Genomic DNA, 26,534 nt, shown 5'->3' on the forward strand with positions numbered 1-26,534 from the left:
AACGCATGTTTTTTTTAATAAAGGTCAAATAAGGTGTCTAACATATGACCGTTTTATCAATTTGGTCCTTAATATTATCTTTTTTATTATTAGGTCCCTCACAAATAAACTCGGACCCGAATCGGTCCTCACTTAACAGAATCGTAAAAAAATAAACGATGACCGCAATTTGACTATATTAAATTACTAATAATAATTAATTATACTTAATTATAATTCTTTTCCTATTAGCAAAATTGAAAAAAAGATAGTATCAGTTGCAAAATGAAATGAATAATTTGTAATTTAATAGGAATTAAGAATTATAATTAGGTATAATTAATTACTCTTAGTAATTTAATATAGTCAAATTGCGGTCATCGTCTATTTTTTGACGGTTCTGTTAAGTGAGGACCGATTCGGGTCCGAGTTTATTTGTGAGGGACCAAATAATAAAAAAGATAATGTTAAGGACCAAATTGATAAAACGGCCATATGTTAGGGACCACATTTGGCCTTTACTTTTTTTTTTTTCGTGTTAGTATTGCGTGATTCAATTGGTCCCTATAACTATAACTAACAGATTTGTAGAATATTGGTTGATTCTATTGGTTAATTAATTAGCAAATTAGGTGATTTTTAGTAGGCAATTCCTCATCCATTTAAAACTTCTATTTGAAATTAGGATCTACATTAAATTTGTTGAGTTATTAGTTTTTAACTTTTTATTGGGTCACCCTAGCCCGTTCATTCTCTTAAGAATTTCTGGTTTAGTCCATTCTTCAATCAGACTATTTATCTTATAGCAAAATGGAGAGAATTCGGAATAAGGGGTTATATTCGCCGACCTTTCGAAATTGAGGATTAAATTCGTCGACCTTTTGAAATATAGGATCGAGACATGCATATTTTTCGAAAGAAGGGATTTTGCTTTTATTTTCTTTTTTCACTTCTTTTTTCTTATTATTTCACTCATAATATTTATTAATTGACCAAACCACCCCTCAAATTTGATAAAAAAAAAAAAAAAACAATCGCGCGATGGGATTAAATTTCTGCCTCCTCCACCCTCCTCCTCGGCCCTCCCCTTCACCGTCTCTCCTCCTTACTCATTTCCCAGTTATTCTTCTGTTTTAGTCTCAAAAAGTTTGAGTCTTGCAAAAATGGATTTGACAATTCACAGTTACTGTATCTTTTTTGAGGTATTGATTCAGATATAACTTTTGCTTTTTTACTTCCTCAATTTTGTAGCGTTCGTAGCGTTTTCTTCTTCAAATTGCTTATAGATTTTTTAAGTGTAGTTTTCAGAATGTTTTCTTCTTCAAATTGCTTGTATAGATTTTTTAGGCTTCGTTTTCAGAATCTAGCTATGGCTGCAATTTATTAGTTTGCTGACATTTTAAAAAATTAGACTTTTTTCAAATCAATTAGCAAATTCTGGTTTTACTACCTTCTTGGAAGTGTCGATCAAGCAAATTCTTGTCGCGATGTGCAGCGAAAAATACGGCTACTAAAGACAATTGAAGAAAGCAAAACTTCTTGGGTTCAAGAGCTATACAGAGAAAAAATACAACAATATACAAATTTGGTGTAAGACTGCAAGAGAAGTGTGAATTGAAGAGGAGTATACTTTTCGTATAGCAAAGGATTGATACAGGAGATGATTTTTTCAACAATACGGAGTAGGGTGGAGGCGAAGGGGAAGGGGGAGGAGGAGATTGGAATTTGGAAGCGGCAGAACTGGCTTGCAGAATTTCACGATTTTTTTTCAGGATTGGGGATCAAATTTGAGGGTGGTTTGGTCAATTAATAAATATTATGAGTGAAATAATAAGAAAAAAGAAGTGGAAAAAGAAAAAAAACTCAAAATCCCTTATTTTGAAAAATATGCATGTCTCGTTCCTATATTCCGAAAAGTCGACGAATTTAATCCTCAATTTCAAAAGGTCAGCGAATATAACCCCTTATTCCGAATTCTCTCAAAATATTATATATTCATATCGCGTAGTAATTAAAGATATCTGGATTACTTAATTACTTGCACTAGGCCCATGAAATCTATACCTTCCTTCTTTCAATAAACCAATTAATTAAAGTATCAATATAACTAAAGATCGAATTATATCATTACTTAAAAATAGTTACAAGTTAATAAATCAACTAATTTAATTACACAACCCTTCAATATTAGAATTAGGTTAAGAACTTCGTTAACTACTTTTGTACATTTACTTATTTTTAAGACGTACATACACTTTCTAAAATTGTTGATGCTCGCCCATATATTAGATTATTAGAATTCTCCTACATTTTCAAATTATAAATATGACCAAACTAAACTTCTACCCCTAATTAAAAGTCACAATTCAAACTTCCTTATAAATTTTTTCGAACTGATATGATCTCCCATATATTTAAATATTTTTGTTTTAATAAAATATTGATTTCAACAATATACTACATTAAATTATGTCTTATTAAGGTAATAATCTACTATTAAGTCGTTTTCTTCAAAAATCAATACTAATATATTTTCTTCTCATCAACATAACTAAATCAAGAACCAAAATTTTCCCACCATAATCACCAATATCGTCACATTTTTACCCTCATACATAACTAAACTCATTATACAAAAAATCACCCCCAAAATCCGATCAAAACAAACCCAAGATCCACATTTCTATATCAACACACAAAACCCTCTCTATAAATTAAAGACAAACCACCAAAACTCCAAAAACATAAACCAAAAAAAAAATGATTCTTTTCCGCCAAAAAAAAGAGCGCCGCTCTAGACACGAGGCTTCGACCTCCCACGATCCCCCCACGCTGGAGCCGGAGATACAGCTGGTGCCACACTACGACTATCCCCCTTCCACGATGCCGGAGCCATACCGCCGCCATCGAGAAGGAGAATACCAAACGAACAATGTTTAACATGTTTAATTAGGTAGAGTTTATGTTTCTTTCCTGCATTGATTTTGTTTTTGGCTGCAGTAATTAACATGTTTAATTTTGATTTAATTCCGAATGTTTTTTTTTTCGTGATAGTATTACTAGATTATTTCTTCAATAGTTTGCGGGTTAAAATTTACACATTCTTAAATACAAACGCCTAGCATTTATGTAGAGTTATTCAGTAGACTTTTAATTTTTTAATTTTTTTGATATTTTTTTCCAATTCGCCCAAATATACCTAACACCACATATTTGATTGCATCATTAATCTATTTTTAACATTTATAAACTTATTAACACTAGTAAATTGTGAAAATCTTCTTATCAGTATTAAAAATTTAAAAAGAAAATAAATAGGAGTACAATTCATCAAATCTTCTTATCAGTATTAAAAGTCGAAGGGGCAACATTTACAGAATGTTTTCAATTTTTAGTTGACGGTATGTGTAAAAAAATTGAAATATAAAAAAATTTACTAACAAATCTACTAAATTTTGGGATGAATCCAATGCTGTGCATATTTTGATAACATATCAAAAATTTAAAATAAATATTGCTTAAATGAGTGGATAAATTTAGCACGAAAAATTGTTACCGCAATCATAAAAATGGGGCTAAATCAAGAGAACCAAACAATTGTCACCACAATCATAAAAAAAAGTTACATTCATTATATTCTCATAACTAAAAATTCGATTACAAAATCACATTTCATATAATTCGATTCCCTATACAAAACCCTCTATATAAACACATGCAAGAACCAACAATCAAATATACCAAGCCACAAAAATGGGTTTATTCGGCAAAAAGAAAAGCAAGAAAGGCTCAAAATCCGAGGCTTCGACGCCTCAACCACGAGCCGAAGCTCCCCCGCCGCCACCTCAACCACCAGCCGAAGCTCCCCCGGCTCCACCTCAACCACCAGCCAAAGCTCCCCTGGCTCCACCTCAACCACCAGCCGAAGCTTCGCGGGTAGAGCCGGAGGCGAACTTCAACTATGGAGGAGGATATGATTGGAACAATTTCTACCAACAACCGCCCTACCAAGTCAATCCGCCGCCGGATTACTACGGCTACCGCTCTTACAATGAAGGAGGATACAATCATGATATTTGGTGACTACAATTAGTTAGGGTTTGGAAATTGGAAGAGTAGAGATAAAACCTTTTAATTAGGGTTTCTGCACTTTTTAATTAAGTGGATTTTATGTTTCTTTTGCTACAACATTTTCAACACATTAACACCTTTTAAGTCTAAACATACATAACACCACATAAAATGAACGAGGAGAAGGCTAGGAAATTTGATTCGCATCATTAATCTATTTTGAACATTTATAAAATTATTATACCAATTAAATGTGAATATCTTCTTGTCATTATGAGAAATTTATAAAGAAAATAAATAATTCAATTTATTAAATCGATGATATATTTCCTAATATAAAATGTCTAAATGGGAACTTAGAAATAGAGTTATATAACTAAGTTCATCTCCAACCATTTACGCCAAACTCAAACCTATTTTTGAGTATACGTCACACTAAAATGTAATTTTGCTTCAAACTCATACCAAAAAGAATATTCTCTATTCACTTACTTTTTATACTTTTTTAATTATAGGTACATACTTATTTGAATTACATATTAACCACAACACTTTATCAAATATTTTATATAAATTAAATATTCATATAAAATTTTATTATTAATATATTTATCTATTAAATATACTTTACATTCAAAAAAATTACACTACTTTGAAAATTAAAGTACACTAAATATACTATAATAAAATTCAAATATAAATTGAAACACATTTAAAGATATGACAATAAATATATAAAATAGCTAAAATTAAAAACTCAGAAAATTAAACATATACTATTATGGAAGCATTCATTACTACCTACCCAAAGAAATATTTCAGTGAAGAATTTATCAAGTACTTGTTGCACATCGTAATAAAGAAACGTCTTTTTCATATTATAATCATGCATATGCACATCAATTATTATAAAATAAAGGACTACATTGCAATATTTCAAGATTTTTGCAATAGAGACCCAAAATTGGTGTTGTACACTAATTTTGGTGTTGTTTCAGAAGAAAACATTATAAATGGGTTTGAGTTTGGTGCATAGTTGGAGAAGATATTTACATCCAAAATGAGTTTTGGTGTACAATTGGAGATGACCTAAAGGCCATCTCAAATCACTTACACCAAACTTAAACCCATTTTTTAGTATACGTCACATTAAAAAATAGTTTTACTCCAATCATTTACACAAAATTCAAATTTTACACCATTTTTGAGTTTTTGTCTCACAAAATTTTTGCAGTAAACATCATATTTGGTATTGTTCAATAGAAAAATCGAAAAATGAGTTTGAGTTTGATATATAGTTGGATAAGTTTTCCACACCAAACCTACTTTTGGTATGGTTGGAGATGGTCTAATTATAGAAGGTTTTAAATTGAGGGTATTATGTATATAGAGTTGTGTGTAAAAAACAATTGAAGTATAAAATTATTTACTATCAAATCTAATAAATTTCGGAATAATTCCAATGATATGCATATTTTAATAGCATATCCAAAATTTAAATAAATATTACATAAATGAGTAGAAAAATTTAGTATGGTAAATTTAAAATTCTCTAAAAAAATTTGACAGTATCCAAAATTTAATTAGAATAATCAAATTAATTTTTTGCTATATTTTGAAAGGTTCTTTTGGATCCCTTTTTAATGTACTCATATTTTTTAGAACTTGCATTTTTTCATCAAAGTAGAACTATTATAGTGAAAAGGACATATTGATGTACCATTGTACCTCTTGTCCTCAAAATTAACAGAAAGAACTAAAAAAAAAACTCTCTGCTCGCAAACAAATGGAGCATTCTACATTCCATAACCCTTTATATATTTTTTTTTCTCAAGTATATATATACACATTTCCTATTTTCCTTTCACTCTATACTTTTTTTATCAAACACTATCATTTCAACAATCAACCTTCTCATCGACATACTATATCAAGAACCAAATAATTCTTACCAAATTAATCATCAAAATAGTGACATTTTATTCTCATAACTAAATTTATCATACAACAAATTCACACCCCGAATTCGATTAAAATCACATTTTCGATTCAATTGATCCCTTATACAAAACCCTCTATATAAATACAAGCAAGAACTAACAATCAAATATACCAAGCCACAAAAATGGGTTTATTTGGAAGCAAAAAGAAAAGCAAGAAAGGCTCGAAACCCGAGGCTTCGACGTCTCAACCACCAGCCGAAGCTCCCTGGCCGCCACCTCAACCACCAGCCGAAGCTCCCCCGCCGCCGCCTCAACCACCGGCGGAAGCTTCCCCACCGCCGCCAGAGGAGAACTTCGGGTATTCGAACAATTCGTACTATCCGCCACAATATGCGAGCTGGACCCCGGGAATGAACGCTCCGCCACCGCCGCCGCCGCCGCCTAGGACTTTCATGCCGGAAGGCGGCTACACCATGGACGAAGATCCCAACGCTCAATGCTTTGTCATGTAGTTAGGGTTTCATTTTCTGCACTTTTAATTCGGTGGAATATATATTGTGTTTTTTTTCCCTATATTTTGTGAAATTCGTGTGTTTGATTTTGATTTTTGGAATCGGGAAATATGTTTTTATTATGTTATATACATAGGGGCACGTTAGGGTGCCACCACCCCTTAAAATAACATCTTACCACCATTCATAGCCAATCATTTGTACACGTGGATGAATAATAAGCTGTCACATGGGAAAAAAAAAAACTGAAAAAGACGATCAGCAATTTGCTGGTCTTTATCCTGCAATATTTCTTGTTTAGCAATATCTGACGCACTATACAACAATCTATACTGTGTAGCGTTTGTAATATTAATTGCTGTGTAGTGTTTATAATATTGCTGTATAAGTGGTGTTACAGTGTCATTTTAAGAGGGGTTGTATTTTAACGCAAACCTATAAAACCTATATACATATGCTTAAATTCATATGATATGCTACCTAGTATTTGGCGCCAATATGAAAGGATTTTATTTGCTAATTAGTTAATTATATACAGTGTCGTGTTCAATTTTCTTGTTATTCGAGATATTTAATTTTTTTAATATTTTTTCAAATTTTGAGAATGTTAGTCTTATAGAGAATAATTTGATTAAATATTGAGTTGGAACAATTTAGTCATTTTTATAATTTTTAAAAATCAGGGATTGTATCCTAAATTATAGTATTAATGAATGATTTGCAATTTGTTAGTTATACACATTGGTATATATTTTAAAAAATTTGACAAAAGATATATAAACAAACGAAAGAACAAAATACGATAAACAAAATCAAAACAAAATTTTAAAAATTAGTAAATCAAAATTAAATTTTAAAAATATGGTTCAGTGCTACTATGGAACTATTCTAAAACTAATTTCATAGTTATGCTTATCGAAAGGTTGACTCGGGTGGTGCTTGATCCAAACTAAATAACTTTGTGCATATTTATGTCAAGTTTTTTTATAGTGTCAAAATTTACCAGCTCTAATAGAGACCAAAAAAAAAAAAAAAAAAATAGCACTTCTACATCCCACAATATATTTTTTTGTTTCCTCAAATACATATATACACATTTCCGAGATTTCTTTTCATTTCCTCAAATGTGTACACATTTACTAACACTAATATAGGGGAGCACTAGGGCGCATCCTTAATTAGAGTGCTAACATACATCCAACCACGTGCTGCCATGTGGCACGAAAAATGCAATATTGTATATATAAAAATGCAATACACATTTGTGAAGTTGTTCATGCATTTCCGCAGATTGCATTTTAGTTATAGGAAAATTGCATTTTTAATTGTTAAGTTTTGCATTTTCACAAAATTGCATTTTATATTGTTAAGTTTTGCATTTTCACATATATGAATGCAATCCGTATAGATATAAAATGCAAATTAAACAGTCAATATCGAAAATGCAAAACTCAACAATAAAAAATGCAATCTTCATATAACAAAAATGCAATCTGTCGAAATTCATATTGCATTTTTCTGTATATAATATTGCATTTTTCGTGCCACGTGGCAGCACGTGATTGGATGTACATTAGCACTTTAAAATTAGTTAGCATATTAGTACATCCCCACTAATATATAATTATCCTTGTCCAAGATAAATAACTAAAAACCTTGATATTAGAGAATTATTTTTACCCGTTTAATACACGCAATACGTGTGTGCGTGTATTAATATTAATATGGGAACAATCGTCTAATAGTTAAGTGATGAGTATAATAAATATGTATAGTACAACAATTAGTAATTAGATATTATTAATATGAAGATAATATTATCGAGAACACAAACAATTAGTAGAGAATTACTATAACACAATCATAGTAATTATATGGAAGACTCAAATCTCAAATATATAAATATATATACACACAAATTTCCCATAAGAACCACGACAATGTTCTTCATACTATCATGTTTGTTCGGCACCAAGCGCCACTCCAAAAACAAGCCGCCTCAACCACCGCCACCACCCCCTCCGCCGCCGCCTGAGCCACTAGAAACACCACCACCACCACCACCACCTACGCCGCCGCCTGAGCCACCGGAAACACCTCCACCACCACCTACGCCGCCGCCTGAGCCACTAGAAACACCACCACCACCTACGCCGCCGCCTGAGCCAATAGAAACACCTACGCCACTGCCTGATCCACTTGAAACACCTACGCCACCGCCTGAGCCATTGGAAACACCGCCGCCGCCGCCTGAGCCGACGTCTGAGCCAGCGGAAACACCAACGCCGCCAACTGAGCCATGGGAAGATTTCTCTTATCTTCAGCTATCACCTCAGAGGGGGACGATTGTACCATTTTGGAATGCGCCGCCGCCGCCGCCGCCTCCTACTTATTTCTATCCGCGTGACGGCCACTCATGCGAAGATGATCCCAATGCCTGCATTATTATGTAGGCCTAAACAAACAAGATAAATAATATATATAGAAATGTAATCAAACGGAAATATTATCATAATATTTTAATAAAGAATTCTTTGATTGGTGGCGTCATAACATTTTTTTATTATTATTAAGAGTCGAATTATGTTTAGGCTCAAAATTTTTGGCATGAACATGTTAGTATCATAATGATACGTTTGAACTATTATTTTCTTCTGTTTCATTTTTATTTCATTTCATTCTTTACTTTCATCATCAATCTACAAATCCACCTCTCCATTCTTTACCTTCCCTTCCCATCATAGCCACTTCATGTCAAAGGACGAGTTAGTGTCACTATTGTGTCGTGTCAACACAAACAACATCATGTATCAAACGGGTTCTTATCATATACGAGTCATGTTCATATTTGATGCAGCAAGTCGAGTTCGTGTTGTAGTTGAAGATTTCCTTAATAAATCATTTTTGGATTTCACTTTAACATGCTGGACCGTTACCCAGGGGCGTATCTACTCATGTACTCCCTCCGTTTCTTCTTAGTTGAGGCGGAACTTTTTAGCTTGGAGTTTTAGAAATGAATGTTGGGCGTGTTAAATAAATAGATAAAAAAGTAAGAGAGGGGAAAAGGTAGAGAGAATAAAGTATAAAGTGAATAAAGTAGAGAGAATAAAGTAAGAGAGAGTAAAGTAAGAAAGAGGAAAAAGTTATCATATAAGGAAACTACTCAACTATGAAGAAACTTCCCAAAATGGTAAAATAACTCAACTATGAAGAAATTGAGGGAGTAATTTTTTGCCCCGTCGGTATAAATTCTGGCTCCGCCCTGTCGTTACCATATCAACTTGATAAACCAACAAATTACATAATTATTAACACTGTAATCAGGTCAAGAACCCTGCCGTTGAAATTTGTGTTTTCGCAAGTTAAAATCTCACTTACTCGGTGCGGATTTTATAAATGTGAATAAATATGGGTGGAAAAAATTAGTAGAATAAAAATTCTACTTTTATATATTAATTCATAAATAGTAAGAAAGTGTGGATATTATTTTATGGACGGATCCAAATAGTAAATATGGACATTATTTTGTGAATGGAGTGAGTAATTATCTGATAAATAACTAAAAAGCTTGAAATTAGAGATTTATATTTACCCGTTTATAATTACGCTAACCATATATGCACGCACGGTTGTATGAGAACAATCATTGCTTGATTATAACTCTGTAAGTGATGAGTATAAACTACGCATACAATTATTAATATGAAATTAATGCCATAGTATATATGTATGCCAAATTACTAATGAAGATAATAGTATTTTTATAATAACATTACTAGTAGAGAATTAATATAACTAGTGTCGCACCCCGTGCGATGCACGACTTAATTCACGTTCTACTTATACTAATTTGAAACATGAGTCCAGTATTTTTAAAATGAGAAACAATATGATTAGAAGTTCTAAACTTGTATATAATAACAATTCACAATACAAATGAAAACTCATACAATTAAATAAGTTTTCAAACTAAAATTTGAACACAAAACACCCGTCAATAAGAATGCTTTCGATCTCTATTGCAAAAAGATCAACCACAAACACATGTTGATTAAAATAAGCTTATAAATGTTGATTATAATGGAGTATTAGATATCTAATACTCTCTCATCCATAGTAGTGGAGGCATTTTTTTTCGGCATTGTGAAGTGAGTTAAGTAATAATAAAGCAGGAAATGAAAAACGTGATAAATACTAAAAATTAAAATGACTCAACTATTATAGAACATACAAAATGACTTCACTTCTATCTAAGGGAATACTACAAAAGCTGTAAATACAAATTAATAACATACAATTAAGAATAGTTCAATAGTAAAACAATGTTACAAAAAGTTAAAAAAAAAAAGAAAATAACACATCGTATCTTTTACAATAGATTCTTCGTGTTTTCGTCTCTCCTCCACTCATGCTCTTGTTCCCTGAGCTATAAGATCAATCCTAACTATTTTGCCGGACGAATGCTCCAAGTTTCTTGATCTCTTTGCTAGTGAGAATATTAGAGTTATATTTAATTTTTATAGTTATAGTAATCGGTTATGGATCCACCACTAAAAGCAAGTGGATTGACATTTTTTTATGAATTTAAAGGCCAAAACTAAAGAACAGAGAACACAGTTAAGCTAAAAATATACTACCAAATAAACAATTTGAAATAAAAAAACAATGTAACAGTGCAATTCGCCAACTTAAAAGTGAACGCATTTGAATTCCTAAGTTTCTTAGCATTTCAAAATTCTAAAGAGTAATAACAAAAGGCAGGTTTAATCCAGATTTGGTAGTAGAATAAACCAAAACACACAAAATGCATAAGCAAACAGAGCAAATAGAAGAATTCTACCAGTCGGCTACATATTTTAGCAACCCATACATTTCAAAAATGGCAAACTTTAGCTCAACATATTTTCTCTGGCTACGATCTACTGCACAAAGTCAATGTTCTCAAATTTTTGACACAGGTTGTCATATTCGCGGGCAGCGCAACGGCAAATATTCCAAAAATTGCGGAGAGCAGGACGTCAAATATCCATAACAATGACGTCCCACTTGGTGGCAGCAGGACGTCAAATATCCATAACAATGACGTGCTACTTGGTGGGATCCTTGCATAGTCGCCACCATGTACTACACACTTTATGCGCACTCTCCAATAGCTTTTCAGTATGCAAACCTTTGGAGGATATTCACCGTCAATTCCTATGCAGTCGTTCCATGGTGGCGGAGGATGAAGAGGCAACAGGCAATGTGCTGGAGTCGGATTTCGTTTCCATGCTCAATATATCTATGAATTTTAGGGTAATGTGTATATCATAGTCCTGTATATATATACAGTGATTGGATGTGAGGCGCCATTCATCACTGAAACAGAAACGAAAAGTTCTCATTTATTTAGCTAATTAACCATGATCATGGCATTTTAAAAAAAAACGTTCAATGATGAAGGCAATTTGAAAACGTCTTGGAGAATAAATGTCAATTTAAATCCATAGTGATTGTTGGACGTGAGAAGCTTAATGCTTAAAACTTATAAATATTCACAATGATAACATTTGTAACCGTTATACTATTAAACTAAATCTAATCTTATCTAAATATATGTATAATCGCATGAATTAGTAGGAGTTACAAAAGCCATAACAGCTTAGCTTTCCTTAATTGCATTTACATCCTTTGCACAAAATTATCATTCAAAATGGCTCAAAACTCGCATTTTATATATGTATAGATACAATCATATGAATTAAATTTAATACTCAAATATATATACACACATTAGCCATACATGTAAAAAAAACAAAAAAAAAAAAAAAACATGACAATGTACTTCAAAATTTCATGTTTCTTCGGCAGCAAGCGCCACCCCAAAAAGAAACTGCCGCCGCCACCGGAAAATGAAATCCCAATACCACCATCTACACCGCCGCCTGAGCCACTGGCAGAATCAACACCACCATCTCCGCCCCCGCCTGAGCCAACAGAAACACCTCCGCCACCGCCTGAGCCAACAGAAACGCCGCTGCCTGAGCCAACAGAATCATCGCCGCCTGAGCCAACAGAAACACCGCCGCCTGAGCCAACAGAACCACCGCCGCCACCATCTTCGCCGCCGCCTGAGCCAACAGAATCATCGCCGCCTGAACCAACAGAAACGCCGCCGCCTGAGCCAACAGAACCACCGCCACCACCATCTACGCCGCCGCCTGAACCAACAGAAACAACGGCACCGGAATCACCGCCATCTGCGTGGGCGCCTAATCCAACGGTAAGACCGTGGCCATCGGAATATTCCGGATATGACTATTCATCATATGATTATGATCATCGCTATACATCGTATGATTATGATCATCGGAATTCATCGTATGATTATGATTCGCGGAATTCATCGTATGATTATGATGGGCTGTATTCGTATCAGCCGCAGCCGCTGCCGCAGTCGCAGCGCTATCCGTATCACGGCTACTCCTGCGAAGAAGATCCCAACGCCTGCATTAGTCAATAGGGCACGAGTTTTAAAAAATTGTTTTATAAATAAAATTGGCCTGTGTTCTCGTATTTATATATTGATTTTAGGCAAAATACATATTTTTAATCTTTATCTCATTAGATCTTTATATTTTTTTCACTCTTTAGGATACAATTTTTCATTTATTCAAGTCGTTGTACTTTTATTTTTTAAGTATTATCTTTCATCTTTATTTGATGGGAACGTTAATATTTTCATTATAAAGTAAAACATCATCTACTATATAGTATTATTTAGATAAATTCGTACATAGCTGAAAAATTGAATTACTATTTGGAATGTCACCTCAGAGGGGGGAATCGAACGTTTTTGGAAAGCACCGCGATTAATATTATATATAGTAGTTTTTATTAATATTTCTACACTGATTATATATAGGGATGATAAAAATAAAAAGTAGTAGTTTGATAAATGAACTACCCTACTTATTTGAATTTTCTGGAAAATTGTATATACTATTTCCGTCCTTAATTATGCGTACCATTTTAACTTGGGTACGAGTTTAAGAAATATAAAGAAATTGAATGGGAAAAATTAATGAAATACGAATCATAGTTATATATATAGACCCACCGTCCGTGAATAAAAAATGCGGATTTAGTTTTAAGAAATTGTTTTTGATCTTATACATATTGTAAAAAAGTTAATAAAACGCATAAGTAGGTACTTCTATTTTTACTCTTTATTCCAGCAAGTCTTTGTACATTTATGTTTGATATATTTCATCTTTATTAAATGTAATTGTTAATTTTTTATAATAAAATAACGCTTCATCTATTATTATTTAAATAAACTCCACATAATATCTTAGTTGAAAACTGAATTATTTGTTATGCCATAAAGGTTGATATTAAGTTCAAACAAAAAAATCTTCAATATGTTGCTATCTCTACCAAGGAATTTAGTTGGAGGAGTTGTGGAGAGAGGTTTTCAACACACTCATATTAACCTTAATTGGTTTATATTTTGACAAAACTCTTTTACCAAATTAATTTACAATTTATTATGAAATTTTATTAACATTGATATTAAACTAAAGGAAATCGATTAAATAAGGATTCAATGAAATAAAAACTACAACTATACAAGAATTTATTTTAAAAAATAGTATGAACTTGAATGCAATAAAACGATCGAGTTCGTCTTTGAGATAAAAAATTCCTAACATTAGTAAATATGATAAACCCTATCCGCACTATTTTGTCAATCCTAATTACATCATTACATTTGAAATTATGGAGTAATTATTAGCATGAAATTAATATCACAATATTATGTATGCTAAATTGTTAGTTAAGATAATTACCAAAAGACAATTACCAAATAGTAAAATGGTATGAGCGCATCACGCTCTCTCTTAAGACACATTATTTCTTTGTTTTGTTTTATTCACATTTTCAATTTTACATTTTACATAAAAATCAAAGCTTGATTTATCATTTTATTAATTTATTCGAAGTTATAACCCAAAGTTATACACAACACGAACTACTTGAGTTTTATTTTATGAAAATTGCAAAATAAGAAAATGTAGATAACATTTTTTAATGAATTGGAATCAAAATAAATCTATAAACTAAACAAACAACGCGTAATGCTCAAAAACATTGCTCACATAAGATATGCAGCATATCACAGTAATTAAGTGGAATACTTAGCATTTTGCATACCATTATATGAATTCACATATCTCTTCAATCTTCAAACATATATATAAACAAACATTTCCCATACTTTTCACAACACCTTAACAACATTCTCAAAAATGTCATGTTTCTGCGGCAGCAAGACAAAGAAAGTGCGGCCACCGCCATCTACGCCACCGCCTGAGCCACCGGTAACACCACCACCACCATCTACGCCGCCGCCTGAGCCACCGGTAACACCACCACCTGAGCCACCGGTAACACCACCACCTGAGCCACCGGTAACACCACCACCACCATCTACGCCACCGCCTGAGCCACCGGTAACACCACCACCACCATCTACGCCGCCGTTTTCACCTCAGAGGGGGACGAGTGCACCGTATTGGAATGCACCGGCGCCACCATCGCCGCCGCCATCGCATTTCTATCCGATTGACGGCCACTCCTGCGAAGATGATCCCAACGCCTGCATTATTCAGTAGTGTCGATCATGAATTAATATAATCTTTACTTATATGACTTTGCTTAAAAATTGTACTTCTTCCGTTGCTGTTTATGTATCCCATTATAATTAAGAAAACTCAATAAATTATAATAAAATGTGAATTATACTTTTATATATTAATTTTATGATAAAATACGAATGAAATGAATTAACAGAGCTGGAATATGATATTTATTTGAAACTTCTCTTGATTTTAAAAAAATCATCCCAAAATTCGAACCAATTTTTTTTAAAAAAAAAAGTCATTTAGTTTGGGGCATGTTAGGGTGCCATCATCCCTTAAAATAACACCATGCCACCATTCCTAGCCAATCATTTGTACATGTGGACGAATAATATGCTGGTCTTTAACCAGCAATATTTCTTGTCCAGCAATATCCGACACACTATACAGCAATCTATAGATTGTTTTGTAGTATTTGTAATATTGCTGTGTAGCGTTTATAATATTGCTGTATAAGCGGTGTCACGTTGTCAGTTTAAAAGGGTTGTCATTTTAACACAAACCCATTTAGTTTAATTCAGCTATTTAGATTACAGATATATTGCCCGCTTTATATTATATTCAAATAGTGTAAATAAATCTTAATACTACTCCACAGAACTAAGACTAAATATCAAATCTCATTATTGAAATTTCAAACTGCTAAAACTGATGCCACAAAGCAACCAAATTTAATCAATTATATCTATAACTATCATAATATATTTTGTCACATTAAGCGAAAAAAATAGAAGTAAAGACTGAATAACCAACTCAAATTTTAGAATCTTGTGTGTTGTAAAGACAGTACAAAACCGATTATAACAGAGATACACCCACACACAGAGACCTCAAGCAGTTCTAGTTGAGGGAAGGTACACTCTAATAATGTCTCTCGTCGTCGTTTTTCTCCGGCACGTTGGACATTTCCCCTGAGCAGCTATGGAAGCTTTGATGCACGCCTTGCAGAAAATGTGGCCACATTTTGTTGTCATCTCTTCGACTAGCGGGCCCATACAAATGGGGCAGCTGAATGTCGGCTCCTTTGGTGGAACGGGAGGTATAGGCACTGCAGCGCTTTTGCCACTTTCCCTCTAAAAATTCAAACACCATAGTGCGTAATAAGCTGAAACAAAAAAGCAGAGGAAAACGAAGGAAGGAAGGTGTGTTGTATGTTACCGATGAGTTGCTACTGCTTTCGAGGTTTATGTAAAGGTCGCAGTTTATAATTGTCTGGTTTGTAGGAACCCTTCTGCGCTTGTTGCGAGATGCTCTGTCATCTGTGAAAATGTCGAAGCATATCAGCAAGAAAATTCTATAATGTGAAAAAAAAAACAGAAAGAATGAAACAAGTATTCGAGAATGAAGTTCATCGACGAGGAGAGACGAACAGCTCGTATTTCAATCAGCAGTTGTATAAATTGAGCTAGTTCGTTTGTATTACTTGAACTAGTCACATAAAAAGGAGGCATTGTTACGACATGGAATTAGTTAGACGCATTCTAATGACATATATTCAAGAAAAAGGTCTAAAGACAACTATGTTAGGATTAGAATCCGAGAGGCAGAGGCTGATGTACTCGAAAGGTTCATTTTTTTCTATCAGACTTGTAAAGTATACGACACATAAGCTAAGCTAACATTCTTTTGTATCATAATTGCTCCAACATCAATATGATTTTCAGATACTATGATATACTTCTAATAAATCTACTTAAGTTGGGAAAACATTGTAAGTGAATAGCAACCACAATCCGCAAATGTATGCTTCAAATATGATGAATCGCACGAAGGAAATAGCACCAGCAAGATCACTAAGGTTTGAGGAACATAGTAATGACAAAGAAGAAAAAGTATATCGAGGTTACCATTATCCACATCAACCACGACAGTCCGCCCACGGTTCCTTCTGGCGTTGTTCTTGGCCTGAAAATTAAAAAAAAAACAGAAGCTAAATCACATGACTATACCGAAACATTATAGATAGGAAATAAAACTCAAATGCATAACAGGTGACAAGATTAAAGCAACACTCGCATACTTCTGCAAATGCCGTAGGCGAAGAGATAATAACGTCGTCATCAAGCGCCTCTACATCAATTGGCGGAGGCAGGGCGGTGGCACTTCTTCCAGCCTCCTGCCTACCGTGGGACCTAGTATGGTGCGAAACAACACCCTGCTCCCCGATTTCATGTGACGGTGGTAAAGCATTGAGATCAACATCCAGTGTCCGTCTCCTACTTCTAGCCCTTGAATACATCCTAATTTCCTGTGCATTGCTCATGATACAGAAATTGCTACGCCTCCGATCTCCTGAGATTCACCCATTGCAAACCAAACTCAATTCAGTTCATATAAATGCAATTACATAGAAATTCAATTCACTCACTAATGCGATTTAAACACAACAAGTTTGAATCTTTATCCATAAATCATCATTTCGTTGAACATTCAAAGGTGCATAAAGTAATTGAAATCAGCAATTTGCTCAAAATTAACCTAGCCACACAAAACCCTAAGATCAGAAAGAAACAAGAAATTCACCATAAACCTCACCGAAAATGAATCCTTTTAAGAATCGACCAACAAATTCGAAGATACAACAATCAAATCAAACGGATTGATCAAAGCACAAGCAAAAACAAAAACCAAGATAACGAAATACAAATTCTTTTAAAAATAATTGAACTCTCCATGGTAACCTAACCTGATTTCTTCGGTGAAAAGTAGAGTGCTCTTTCTATAACTTTTTTACCAACTTTTATGATTTGAAATCTTGAATTGGAGAGAAGAAGGCGAAGAGGGTTTCGATTTGTTAAATAGGGATTGGAATTTGGAATTTGGAATTTTTTTTGACACGCAGTAATTGTGAGTTTTGAAGAGAAGGAATTGGCCACGTTTCAGGGATGCCAATTTACATTTCGTCGTCAGCACTTACGAAATTTGGGCGCCGCTTTGTAATTTCATTTGGAAATTCAGACTATTTATTTTTAGAAATTTAGATCTTTCATTATTTCGTACTCCTAGAAATATAAATTAGGGATATTGATATCTAATATCAAGAAACTTTCAAAAAGATGAGTTTTTCCCACGAACTTTAAAATTAACAAATAATATCATGAACTTTATCCCGAGTTTGTTTTTTCCCACGAATGAAAAAATTCATGTTATTTTAATAGATTGAAGAACATTTTTGGAGGGTGTGCTCCAAGAAAAACTATCTTCAAAGATTGAAAAACTTGAAGCTTTCAAAATTGTTGTCGAGAAATTACGAAAAAAAATCCGTATCATAATATTATTTGTGGGAATTTTTTCATTCGTGGAAAAAAACAAACACATGGTAAAGTTCGTGATATTATTTATCAATTTTAAAGTTCGTGGGAAAAACCCAACTTTTTGAAAGTTTCATGATATTAGATGCCAATATCCCTATAAATTATTAATGTGACGTATGTAAGTATTTATTAATAGTTTGATAAAGGCACTTTTAGTACGATTAAAGATTTTTTTTTTCTCTTTGTAAATTGGTATTTGTATAATTGTATTTATCATAAGATGGTAGAAATTGGGTAGCAAAATAGAAATTGTCAAATGCAATATAATATACTCCGTACAACTTGAATACAGAAGAAAAAATATATGGAAATAAATTTATTACAATTGGAATGACATAAATTAAAATTAAAACAGAATATTAATAAAAGTAGAGACAATGGAGACTTCTTTTTGAAAGACGAGATACGTTCTGGTAGTACTCTCGATTCATGTGCGTCGTCTGCGGAGATAAATTGAGCTCCCGTTTGAAATTAGGATCCACAATAAATTTGTTGATTTAGTCTAGCCCGCTCATTTTCTTATTCTTGTTGAAAATTGAGATCTTCTTTTCCTTTATTAGGTAACTACAAAATTTGAAAGTTATTAATCATATTGTTTCCGTATAATAATTGGTTTTCCATGTATTAACCTTATTGATAAAATAATAGTACTAGTAATACAAAATAAAATCTGCTAATGTGCCCTATTATTCAAAATCTTTGTTGTTAAAAAAGGACTTAGTTTTTACATTGAAAGCAATGAGATTATAGTCATATTATGATGTAAACAATATTCATTAGTACATGGTCACTTCTGTTACATCATAAATAAGGAGTAGTAGGATTAATACAATGGACAACTTAATTAATTTATGCACCATTGTTACATCTATATATTACTAGTTCAATGCCTCAGTAGTCAAATATGGAATGTATGTATGAATTTTTGCTGCAGATTCTTACACATCAGTATAATATTAATAGCAACTGCACAATTTACACTTCCAATTTATAAAGATGTCTAAACAAACGAGGACATATTCAACCATGAGATATAATCTTTCGAATCGAACGGCTATTTGTACACATTTCCCATCCCATCTGCTATAATCCAATGTTGGAGTTGTTTTCAAAGAAGAAACTATAATCTTGGAAGTATTCCATCTAGTAATTGAATGGTGATAATGTTACATGCAAGTTAACCAAGCATTAGTCTATTAGAATGCAAAAAAGAAGAAGACATCTATGAATAACAGAATCACAGTTAAGTGAAAGAGATACAAATAAGAAATGATGATCACAAATCACAACAGTTTCTCAGTTAACCTGATCATGAACGAATTCACTGCGGCCGCCTCCAAGACTATCCACGATGACTCAAAGAGCTCGTGGAAATACTCAGCTCCGGTCTCATCAGCTGCGCTTCTGAAGGCAATCCCGAACGCGTTTCCATTTCGTGCGCCAAGGCGTGGCTTCCCACATATGCCAACAATCAGGACTTTCCTCTGTTCCTCTGTGTAGCAACGCATATCAGGGGCTTCATCCTTGCTCCTTCTGTAGAGCATCCATCAGGAAGAACCCGAATTTAGTTAGAGCCTGAGGGTGACATAAGAGCTTTGCATCAGCAGTGTCTTCGAGTTTTACCCATCTGAACTTACTCCCACTCCTTATCGACCCCTTCTTCGTTATGGCTGTGCTTCCTTGTCTCAGAACAGCCCGTTGCACCTTGATAGCCTGCCTCATTCCCAGCTCCAGCTTCTCGACGTTGTTGAGGGACAAAGCATCATACGCCACACCAAACTGTTTCGAGCCAGAAGATCCATCTGCCTCCACGAACGACTCTAGAAGAGCAGTAACCCCATACACCACATCTGCAGCAGAGACTTTCAGCTATACCCGTGCAACAGCAGGAAACCTCTATAGTAGAAATCCCTGAGCCCAATCTCGGGTAGGAACTTTTGAAACATATCTTTCATTCTGTGTTTGATCTCTACACTCATGTATTGATATTTCTGTTTGCATTCTTCTCTTGCAAACCCCATCCGAGCCAAAAGAAGCTGCATATTTTTCAACCGGGATCACTCCAAGTCTTCATTTTGGTTGCCACGTACGATGAGCACAGCATTGAGTCAAACAAGTTCCACTCTTGCAATAACATCAACTTAGGCTCGCTCCTCATAAGCGATTCTGGAAGAATCGGGCACAGTAACCTTTGTGCCATCCTTGAGTGTGACGGATGTAATAGCATCCAAGTTCCCTGAGCTGTTAATATGCTGCTCGAGTTCCATAACCCCAGCCTGGTATCTCTCTTCAGTTAACCTCTCGGTATCGAACTGGTCAGTTAAAGCCACACAAGCCAGCCAGAGTAACTCATTCTTGTTCTTCCTTAGAGAATGTGACAGCTCATACATCAAGCATCCCGACGGCTTCCCATGGTACGTTCCCATATAGTAATAGTCTCTCTTCAACTTCTTAAACAACTTATCAGGATTCCCCTCATTTTCAGAACTCTCCTCCTCTTTCTACCTACTTCCCCACCCTCCTCAACATCACTATCATTTTCATCCTCACTCTCCGAATCCTCCTCAACCTCACCGTCACTGTTCAACTCACTCGCATTCGCAACAGTGGACACATCGAAATCATAAACCAGATCGCTGGTTCTCATCATCCTTCGTGTAAAAGCACCACCACACAGTCATTCTGGTCACTCAGATTATGCAAATGAATCGGCCTATGACTGTCAACAAGAAACACGAGCTAAGGGGCCGATCTGCAGGTCCCTCCTAAGATCCCTATGGCAACCCCAATTAATCAACAAGATGGTTATGGGCTCATTCGCAGATGAGCTAAGGTTTGGCCCCGCATACTTGTGAATTTCCCTGAAACTCGAAACCGGGTAACAGGCATACCTAATTGAATCAGATTCAAGAACATGCCCTATGATTTTCAACGCACATAGTGAATCAGCATCCGAGGTTGAGGGGAAGATTAGAAGAGGGGCGGATGAAGCTGAGGCTATAGCTGACTGTCTTAGCCGTGCATAAAATGACTCAATGCTTAGCTCCCTCATCCCCAATTCAGAAATCGAACTCAATACTACCCCAAATTAAAACCTAGATCCAATCAAGTAGAAGTAAGCAAAGGGGAAATTCTCCTTAATTGACTAACACAAAATATCAAATTATTTGAAACCCTCAATCAAGCAACAAAAGAGGGGCTTTCAACAATTGGATTCTACCCATGATTTTGCTAAGCAATAGCACATTCGATAACCCCATGATTAAAAGCTGCAATTCAAATCTCACCAGAAAAAAGACAAGTCTTTGCGGCCAGCTCCCAATCGATTAAAATGCACAAGCGCAATCGATCATCTCAGTGCGAGCACAGACTGAGCTGAATTCAGGTGGCGCCGAAAAACTCGGCGGGAACTGAATTTGGGTTTTGGGAATTTACCTTAATTTCTCAGATTCAGCTATGGTGGCTGATTTTGGTCATTGAAAAAATCAAAGAGAGAGGAAGGAGAAAGTGGATTGAAACTTTGAATTGATTTGAAGTGTGGTTGCTGTTACGTTCGAATTGAAGATTGGAAATTCGGAAACGTTTTGAAATTTCGATTTGCCTCCATAAACTGGCGCTGAAATTTCGGATTTGAAGCCTGATTTTGTCTAATTGAATTTGGGCTCAGATGCTCAAATAATGGGGCTCTAAAATTCCAACTTTTGTTGAATTGGGCCAATCATAATTCTACAATTTATGGTCTAACTTTATTTAAATTTATAATTTTAACTTCACATTTTCGGTTTGTATAACTCAAATATGAATGTTTATTCCCATGCAATTTTTTTTTTTATTTCTTCGCATCTGAACAAGATCATTTATGTCAGGTTCCTTTTAACGACACATTTGATTCGAGCATTGAGCATGTTTTGGTATGATGTTAGAGCTGGACTATACATAGTCTTATATTGCGTGAATGAGTGACAATACAATCTCTTTTTTTACTTTACATTTTTATGTATGTGAATACATGAAATAGTTAAAGGTTGGTTTGTACAAAGGCCACAAAATAAAGAAAGTTGTAAGATCAAAGTAGAAAAAATCATCTAACACAAACAACTATTCTACATTCCAAAACATGGTACAAAGTGGGAAACGGTGTATGATGAAATGACTAAAAATGACTCGGAATATTACATTGATGATGAAGCACCAAATTATGAACATCTCATCACATTTATTACCAAAATAGATAAACAAAAGTGAGGCAGTCTTTGCATAGAGAGAGGAAGCAAAACGAAGGAGAATCGACCGTTGATTTTCTACCACCAAGGAAAGCAACATTTCTACATGTATGAAGAGCAATGAGATGAGACAAGGATCATATCAAAGGAAAAGGCGATAGATAAATAGATAGATGGATGAGTTGCTCTAACCTTAGGCTCGTTGGAGCGTTGCACCGTGCGTATGATGCATGATGGTTTGCGGTCGGGCCGTTCCCATTCCCGCCCTCATTGTTTCGATCCTCCTCACTTTGTTGAATATTGCGTGAAGTTTTCAGCCGGCGAGGGTCGTTCTCGTCCCATGCCCCAAATTTTGGTACTTGCTCCTTTTTCATTACGCACCGATCAAACAGGCGTTTACTTTGAGGGACAGGACAATACATGTGGTAAGATTATAGAATCAAATAAAATTCAATCCACGATCTATATATACGGTGGGTCGGCCTATATTATTTTTTATCTATTTAAGTTGACATGCAAAGTGGATGGACCAAAATGAAAGTCTTACGCTTCATCAGAGCGAGTTGGCCTTAGGCGCGACCTAGAAGGCGTGCCGTGGCTACTATCATGGCCTCTAGAACCTTCCCAAGCCGGGATCGGTGCCTCGCCCCATGGCATTGATGGCTTGAGGGCGAGGTTGAGTGGAGAGGCGAACGTTCAAGCTTAACTCGAGCTTGTAGTACTAGGCCGTGCGGGCGGCCAGATCTTTGGCCGCTACCACGGCCACTACCATAATTTGGCTCATTTTTATTAAATTGCCCAAAATCACCGTCTCTATGCTCAGGGGCGGGCCAACACCGCCTCCCAGTCGGCTCCTCTGCTGGCTCCGATTTTGCATAAGGAGGGGAGGAGTGGCGAGCGAGGCGAAGGTTGAATGAGCGAACATCTCGGATTCTCTTGTGGATCGTTCGGGTTTATCATCTTTCCTCCTTGTTTTTCCTTGCATTGTTGAAGTAAACGGTGTAAGGAACGTCGTTTTGTTCGTTTTCCCAGTTGCCAAATTTTGGGACATTTGACCTTTGCTTCTGCAACCAATAAATGTGAATAATCGCTTTAGATATATGACGTCATTTCATATGATTATGCTGATGTCATAAGTTCGAATCCCTATTTGCTTGAATAATGCATTAACCTATTTTTATCATGGTTTGTGATTGATCAATTGATTCAATAAAAATCCAAATTTCAACATAATCAAAATAGATACAGCCAAAAATTCCCAAAACTCATTCCTAAATCCTAACCGGCCACAAAGCGAAAAATTTATATAAATATCAAAGTGAAATCCAAGTTTAGGTGAAAAAAAGACAAACAAATTTAGCATAGTAAAGAAAAAAAACTTGATATTTCCATAAATAGAAACTTTTGAGAGAGAGAGATTCAAACTCACTGCCATTTTTCTTGAGCTTCAAAACCCAGAAATCAGGAGAGGAGAAAATCAAAGATAGGATTCAAGAATTCAAGAAAAATTGAATCTTTTTATGAACCCAAAACACGAAATAGCACGTTGTGTTGAAAGCTCCCACCAAGTTCGATGAGAGAGAGAGATAGAGATGGAGAAGAAATGAATTGATGTCTAAATAAGATGAAAAAGAAGAAATGGTAAGAGGTTGATCAACCGTTGACTAAGTGCCACAGGTAATGGTTGACTATTCTCTAGGCATTCACAAGTCTTTACTCGTCTTGAATATTTCTTTTCCCTATTTATCAATTAATCTACTTGTCAAATTCATCAATTTCACCCACGATTGCTACACCTTTTATTCTTGTACCATTAGGATTTACTTGTTAAATTAGGCTCCTTTAGATCGCAATTCCCGTCTTATTTTAAGAGCGATTGAAATCTGAAAATATCTTGCGAATTCTCGTCTTCTTTGGCGATTGAAATCTAGAAAATACGAAAGAATGTGAATGAAATTAAGCTAGTGTAATAGTGGTCACACTTTTATTATGAAATTGAAATGCACGTGATCTCTAATTATCATATGGTAAACATAAAATTAGATTAGTTTTAGCCGATCGATCAAAATGACATGTGTAATCGTGTATGAAAATTTTAGGTAATTGTCAACACTTTTATGGGGTAATATAATAAGTTTGTTTCTGATTTACAAGATGATGTCCAAAATTCATTTTCAAGTGTGCATATTTCAATAGCTCATCACCAACTTCAGTCACACATGCAGTTGCACCATATCCTATTTTTTTTTCCATTTAATGTATTATAATAAAAATCGATACATATATAATAAATCTAAAATTAATATTGGCGGCTAGGGTGGACACCCAATTTCTAATTATATATGTGTAATCTTATTTCTAATCCATATTTAGCAAAATAAAAGAATGATTCATGTTTGTGCTTACCATTAAACTCTCAACTTGTGCCAGCAAACACCAACTTGTGAGAATATTTGAGTCCATCAGACAAAATGTAAATTTTTAATAATTTCATGTACCTTCTTTCAAATAGTGTATTTTGAATATAGCAACATGTCTCTATAGTTTATTGCCTAGAGAATTAAATTTAATGATATGGTCAAATGATATTGAAATTAGCTATTGAAGGAATAAACAAAAAAAAGCCATGCTTGCCACTAGGTCTAGCCTATTTAAATAATACTCGTATATATAGAGTCATAGACCAATTCTATTGGGCTATAAGATAGCACATGCATAAAAATACAAGTCGAGAATTAGGGTAGGGAAAAATACGAAATACAGAAATACAGGTCTTATCATACGAAAAAAAACCAAAAATATCGAATTTTAGGGATACCGTGACTTTAGATAGGTATAATACCTTAGAAAGATTAGATAAGGTAACGGTATGAATTTTCAAATACGCTATCCATTGCATCGATGTTTGGTATATAGTAAATTAAGGTATATACCGTAAACTAAGGTATATACCACAAAAATATAAACATAATTATATATAAAATATATTTTATATATTTTTAAATTATAAAATCTATTGTGAAATATAAATATAATTATGAATAAATTATATTTAATTTATTTTTAAAAATTTAAAAAATATAAATAATTTTTAAAAATCTCAATTTTCTTTTTTAATTGATGTTGAAATTAGGTATCAAAAAATAAGGTATCTGGGAAGCGACGAAAATGAGGTATGGTATGGGTTGGGAAAACCCGAAAATAAGGTATCCCAAAAATTTTATAAAAAAGGTATGCTTTTCCCCGTATTTACTTTTGGGAAGGTATGATGATTTGGTAAAGTATCCTTTCTCCCCCCTATCGGAAATTTTTATATGTAGAAAAACTATTTAAATATTGTTAATAAAGATGAGATGGGGGTGGGATTTATTAAAATTTTTAAGTATAAATTTCATGGAATTTTAGTAGCCCCTGTCAAAGGCCTATACATATATTAATCAACTTGATAAATATTTTTCTTTCTATAATGCATATGCATCTTTGTAGTTTAATTTGGCGTTTTACTGAGAGGAGTGAATTGAAACATTCTATTTTGACTATATTCGAGGTCGAATGAATAGTAATATTTTCTGATTTTGATCATAAACTATTTTTTTAATCCAACTGCAGAAATTTCTAATTTTTCTCAAATTGTATAATTTCGATCAATTTTTTTAATACATCAAATTTAGCTCTTTTGTAAATTGGACTGATTGAAATTTTTTCTATAGAACGACTTTTTTTAATTATATGGTTTAGACAAAGTGTAATATCTAGAATGAAGCATAAATTTTAACAGAGATCATGCATTCAGATATTTATGATTTTT

At 34.1% G+C, this 26,534-nt stretch overlaps 3 protein-coding genes and 2 pseudogenes across 3 annotated transcripts; 2 read left to right on the forward strand and 3 right to left on the reverse strand.

Annotated features, from left to right (window-relative positions):
- Window positions 1-12,323: 12,323 nt before the first annotated feature.
- Window positions 12,324-13,007, forward strand: LOC125190049 (proline-rich receptor-like protein kinase PERK9). Its single transcript, XM_048087246.1, has one exon. The coding sequence runs from the start codon at window positions 12,324-12,326 to the stop codon at window positions 13,005-13,007; it is 684 nt and encodes a 227-aa protein (XP_047943203.1).
- A 1,789-nt stretch (window positions 13,008-14,796) lies between these two features.
- LOC125190050 (protein TRACHEARY ELEMENT DIFFERENTIATION-RELATED 7A-like) lies at window positions 14,797-15,162 on the forward strand. Its single transcript, XM_048087247.1, has one exon. It carries the CDS (start codon window positions 14,797-14,799, stop codon window positions 15,160-15,162), a length of 366 nt encoding a protein of 121 aa, XP_047943204.1.
- Window positions 15,163-15,930: 768 nt separating this feature from the next.
- LOC125187176 (E3 ubiquitin-protein ligase RNF4-like) lies at window positions 15,931-18,057 on the reverse strand. Its single transcript, XM_048083705.1, has 5 exons — window positions 17,876-18,057; window positions 17,210-17,481; window positions 17,037-17,094; window positions 16,348-16,448; window positions 15,931-16,262 (listed from the first exon to the last, which is right to left on the reverse strand). Exons 2-5 carry the CDS (start codon window positions 17,450-17,452, stop codon window positions 16,020-16,022), a joined length of 645 nt encoding a protein of 214 aa, XP_047939662.1. The 5' UTR covers window positions 17,453-17,481; window positions 17,876-18,057; the 3' UTR covers window positions 15,931-16,019.
- Window positions 18,058-19,417: 1,360 nt separating this feature from the next.
- LOC125190911 lies at window positions 19,418-21,581 on the reverse strand (annotated as a pseudogene).
- A 1,688-nt stretch (window positions 21,582-23,269) lies between these two features.
- LOC125190051 lies at window positions 23,270-24,302 on the reverse strand (annotated as a pseudogene).
- Between the last annotated feature and the right edge of the window lie 2,232 nt (window positions 24,303-26,534).

Source organism: Salvia hispanica, chromosome 5 (genome assembly GCF_023119035.1).
Source record: "Salvia hispanica cultivar TCC Black 2014 chromosome 5, UniMelb_Shisp_WGS_1.0, whole genome shotgun sequence".
NCBI lineage: Eukaryota > Viridiplantae > Streptophyta > Magnoliopsida > Lamiales > Lamiaceae > Salvia > Salvia hispanica.

Excerpts from the sequence above, each read along its gene's own strand:
- LOC125187176 (XM_048083705.1), bottom strand. The coding sequence starts at position 17,452 with ATGAGCAATGCACAGGAAATTAGGATGTATTCAAGGGCTAGAAGTAGG. Across the intron at positions 17,095-17,209 it reads CGCCTACGGCATTTGCAGAA|GCCAAGAACAACGCCAGAAG; the intron begins GTATGCGAGTGT and ends TTTAATTTTCAG. Across the intron at positions 16,263-16,347 it reads AAAGCAGTAGCAACTCATCG|AGGGAAAGTGGCAAAAGCGC; the intron begins GTAACATACAAC and ends TTGAATTTTTAG.
- LOC125190049 (XM_048087246.1), top strand. The coding sequence starts at position 12,324 with ATGTACTTCAAAATTTCATGTTTCTTCGGCAGCAAGCGCCACCCCAAA.
- LOC125190050 (XM_048087247.1), top strand. The coding sequence starts at position 14,797 with ATGTCATGTTTCTGCGGCAGCAAGACAAAGAAAGTGCGGCCACCGCCA.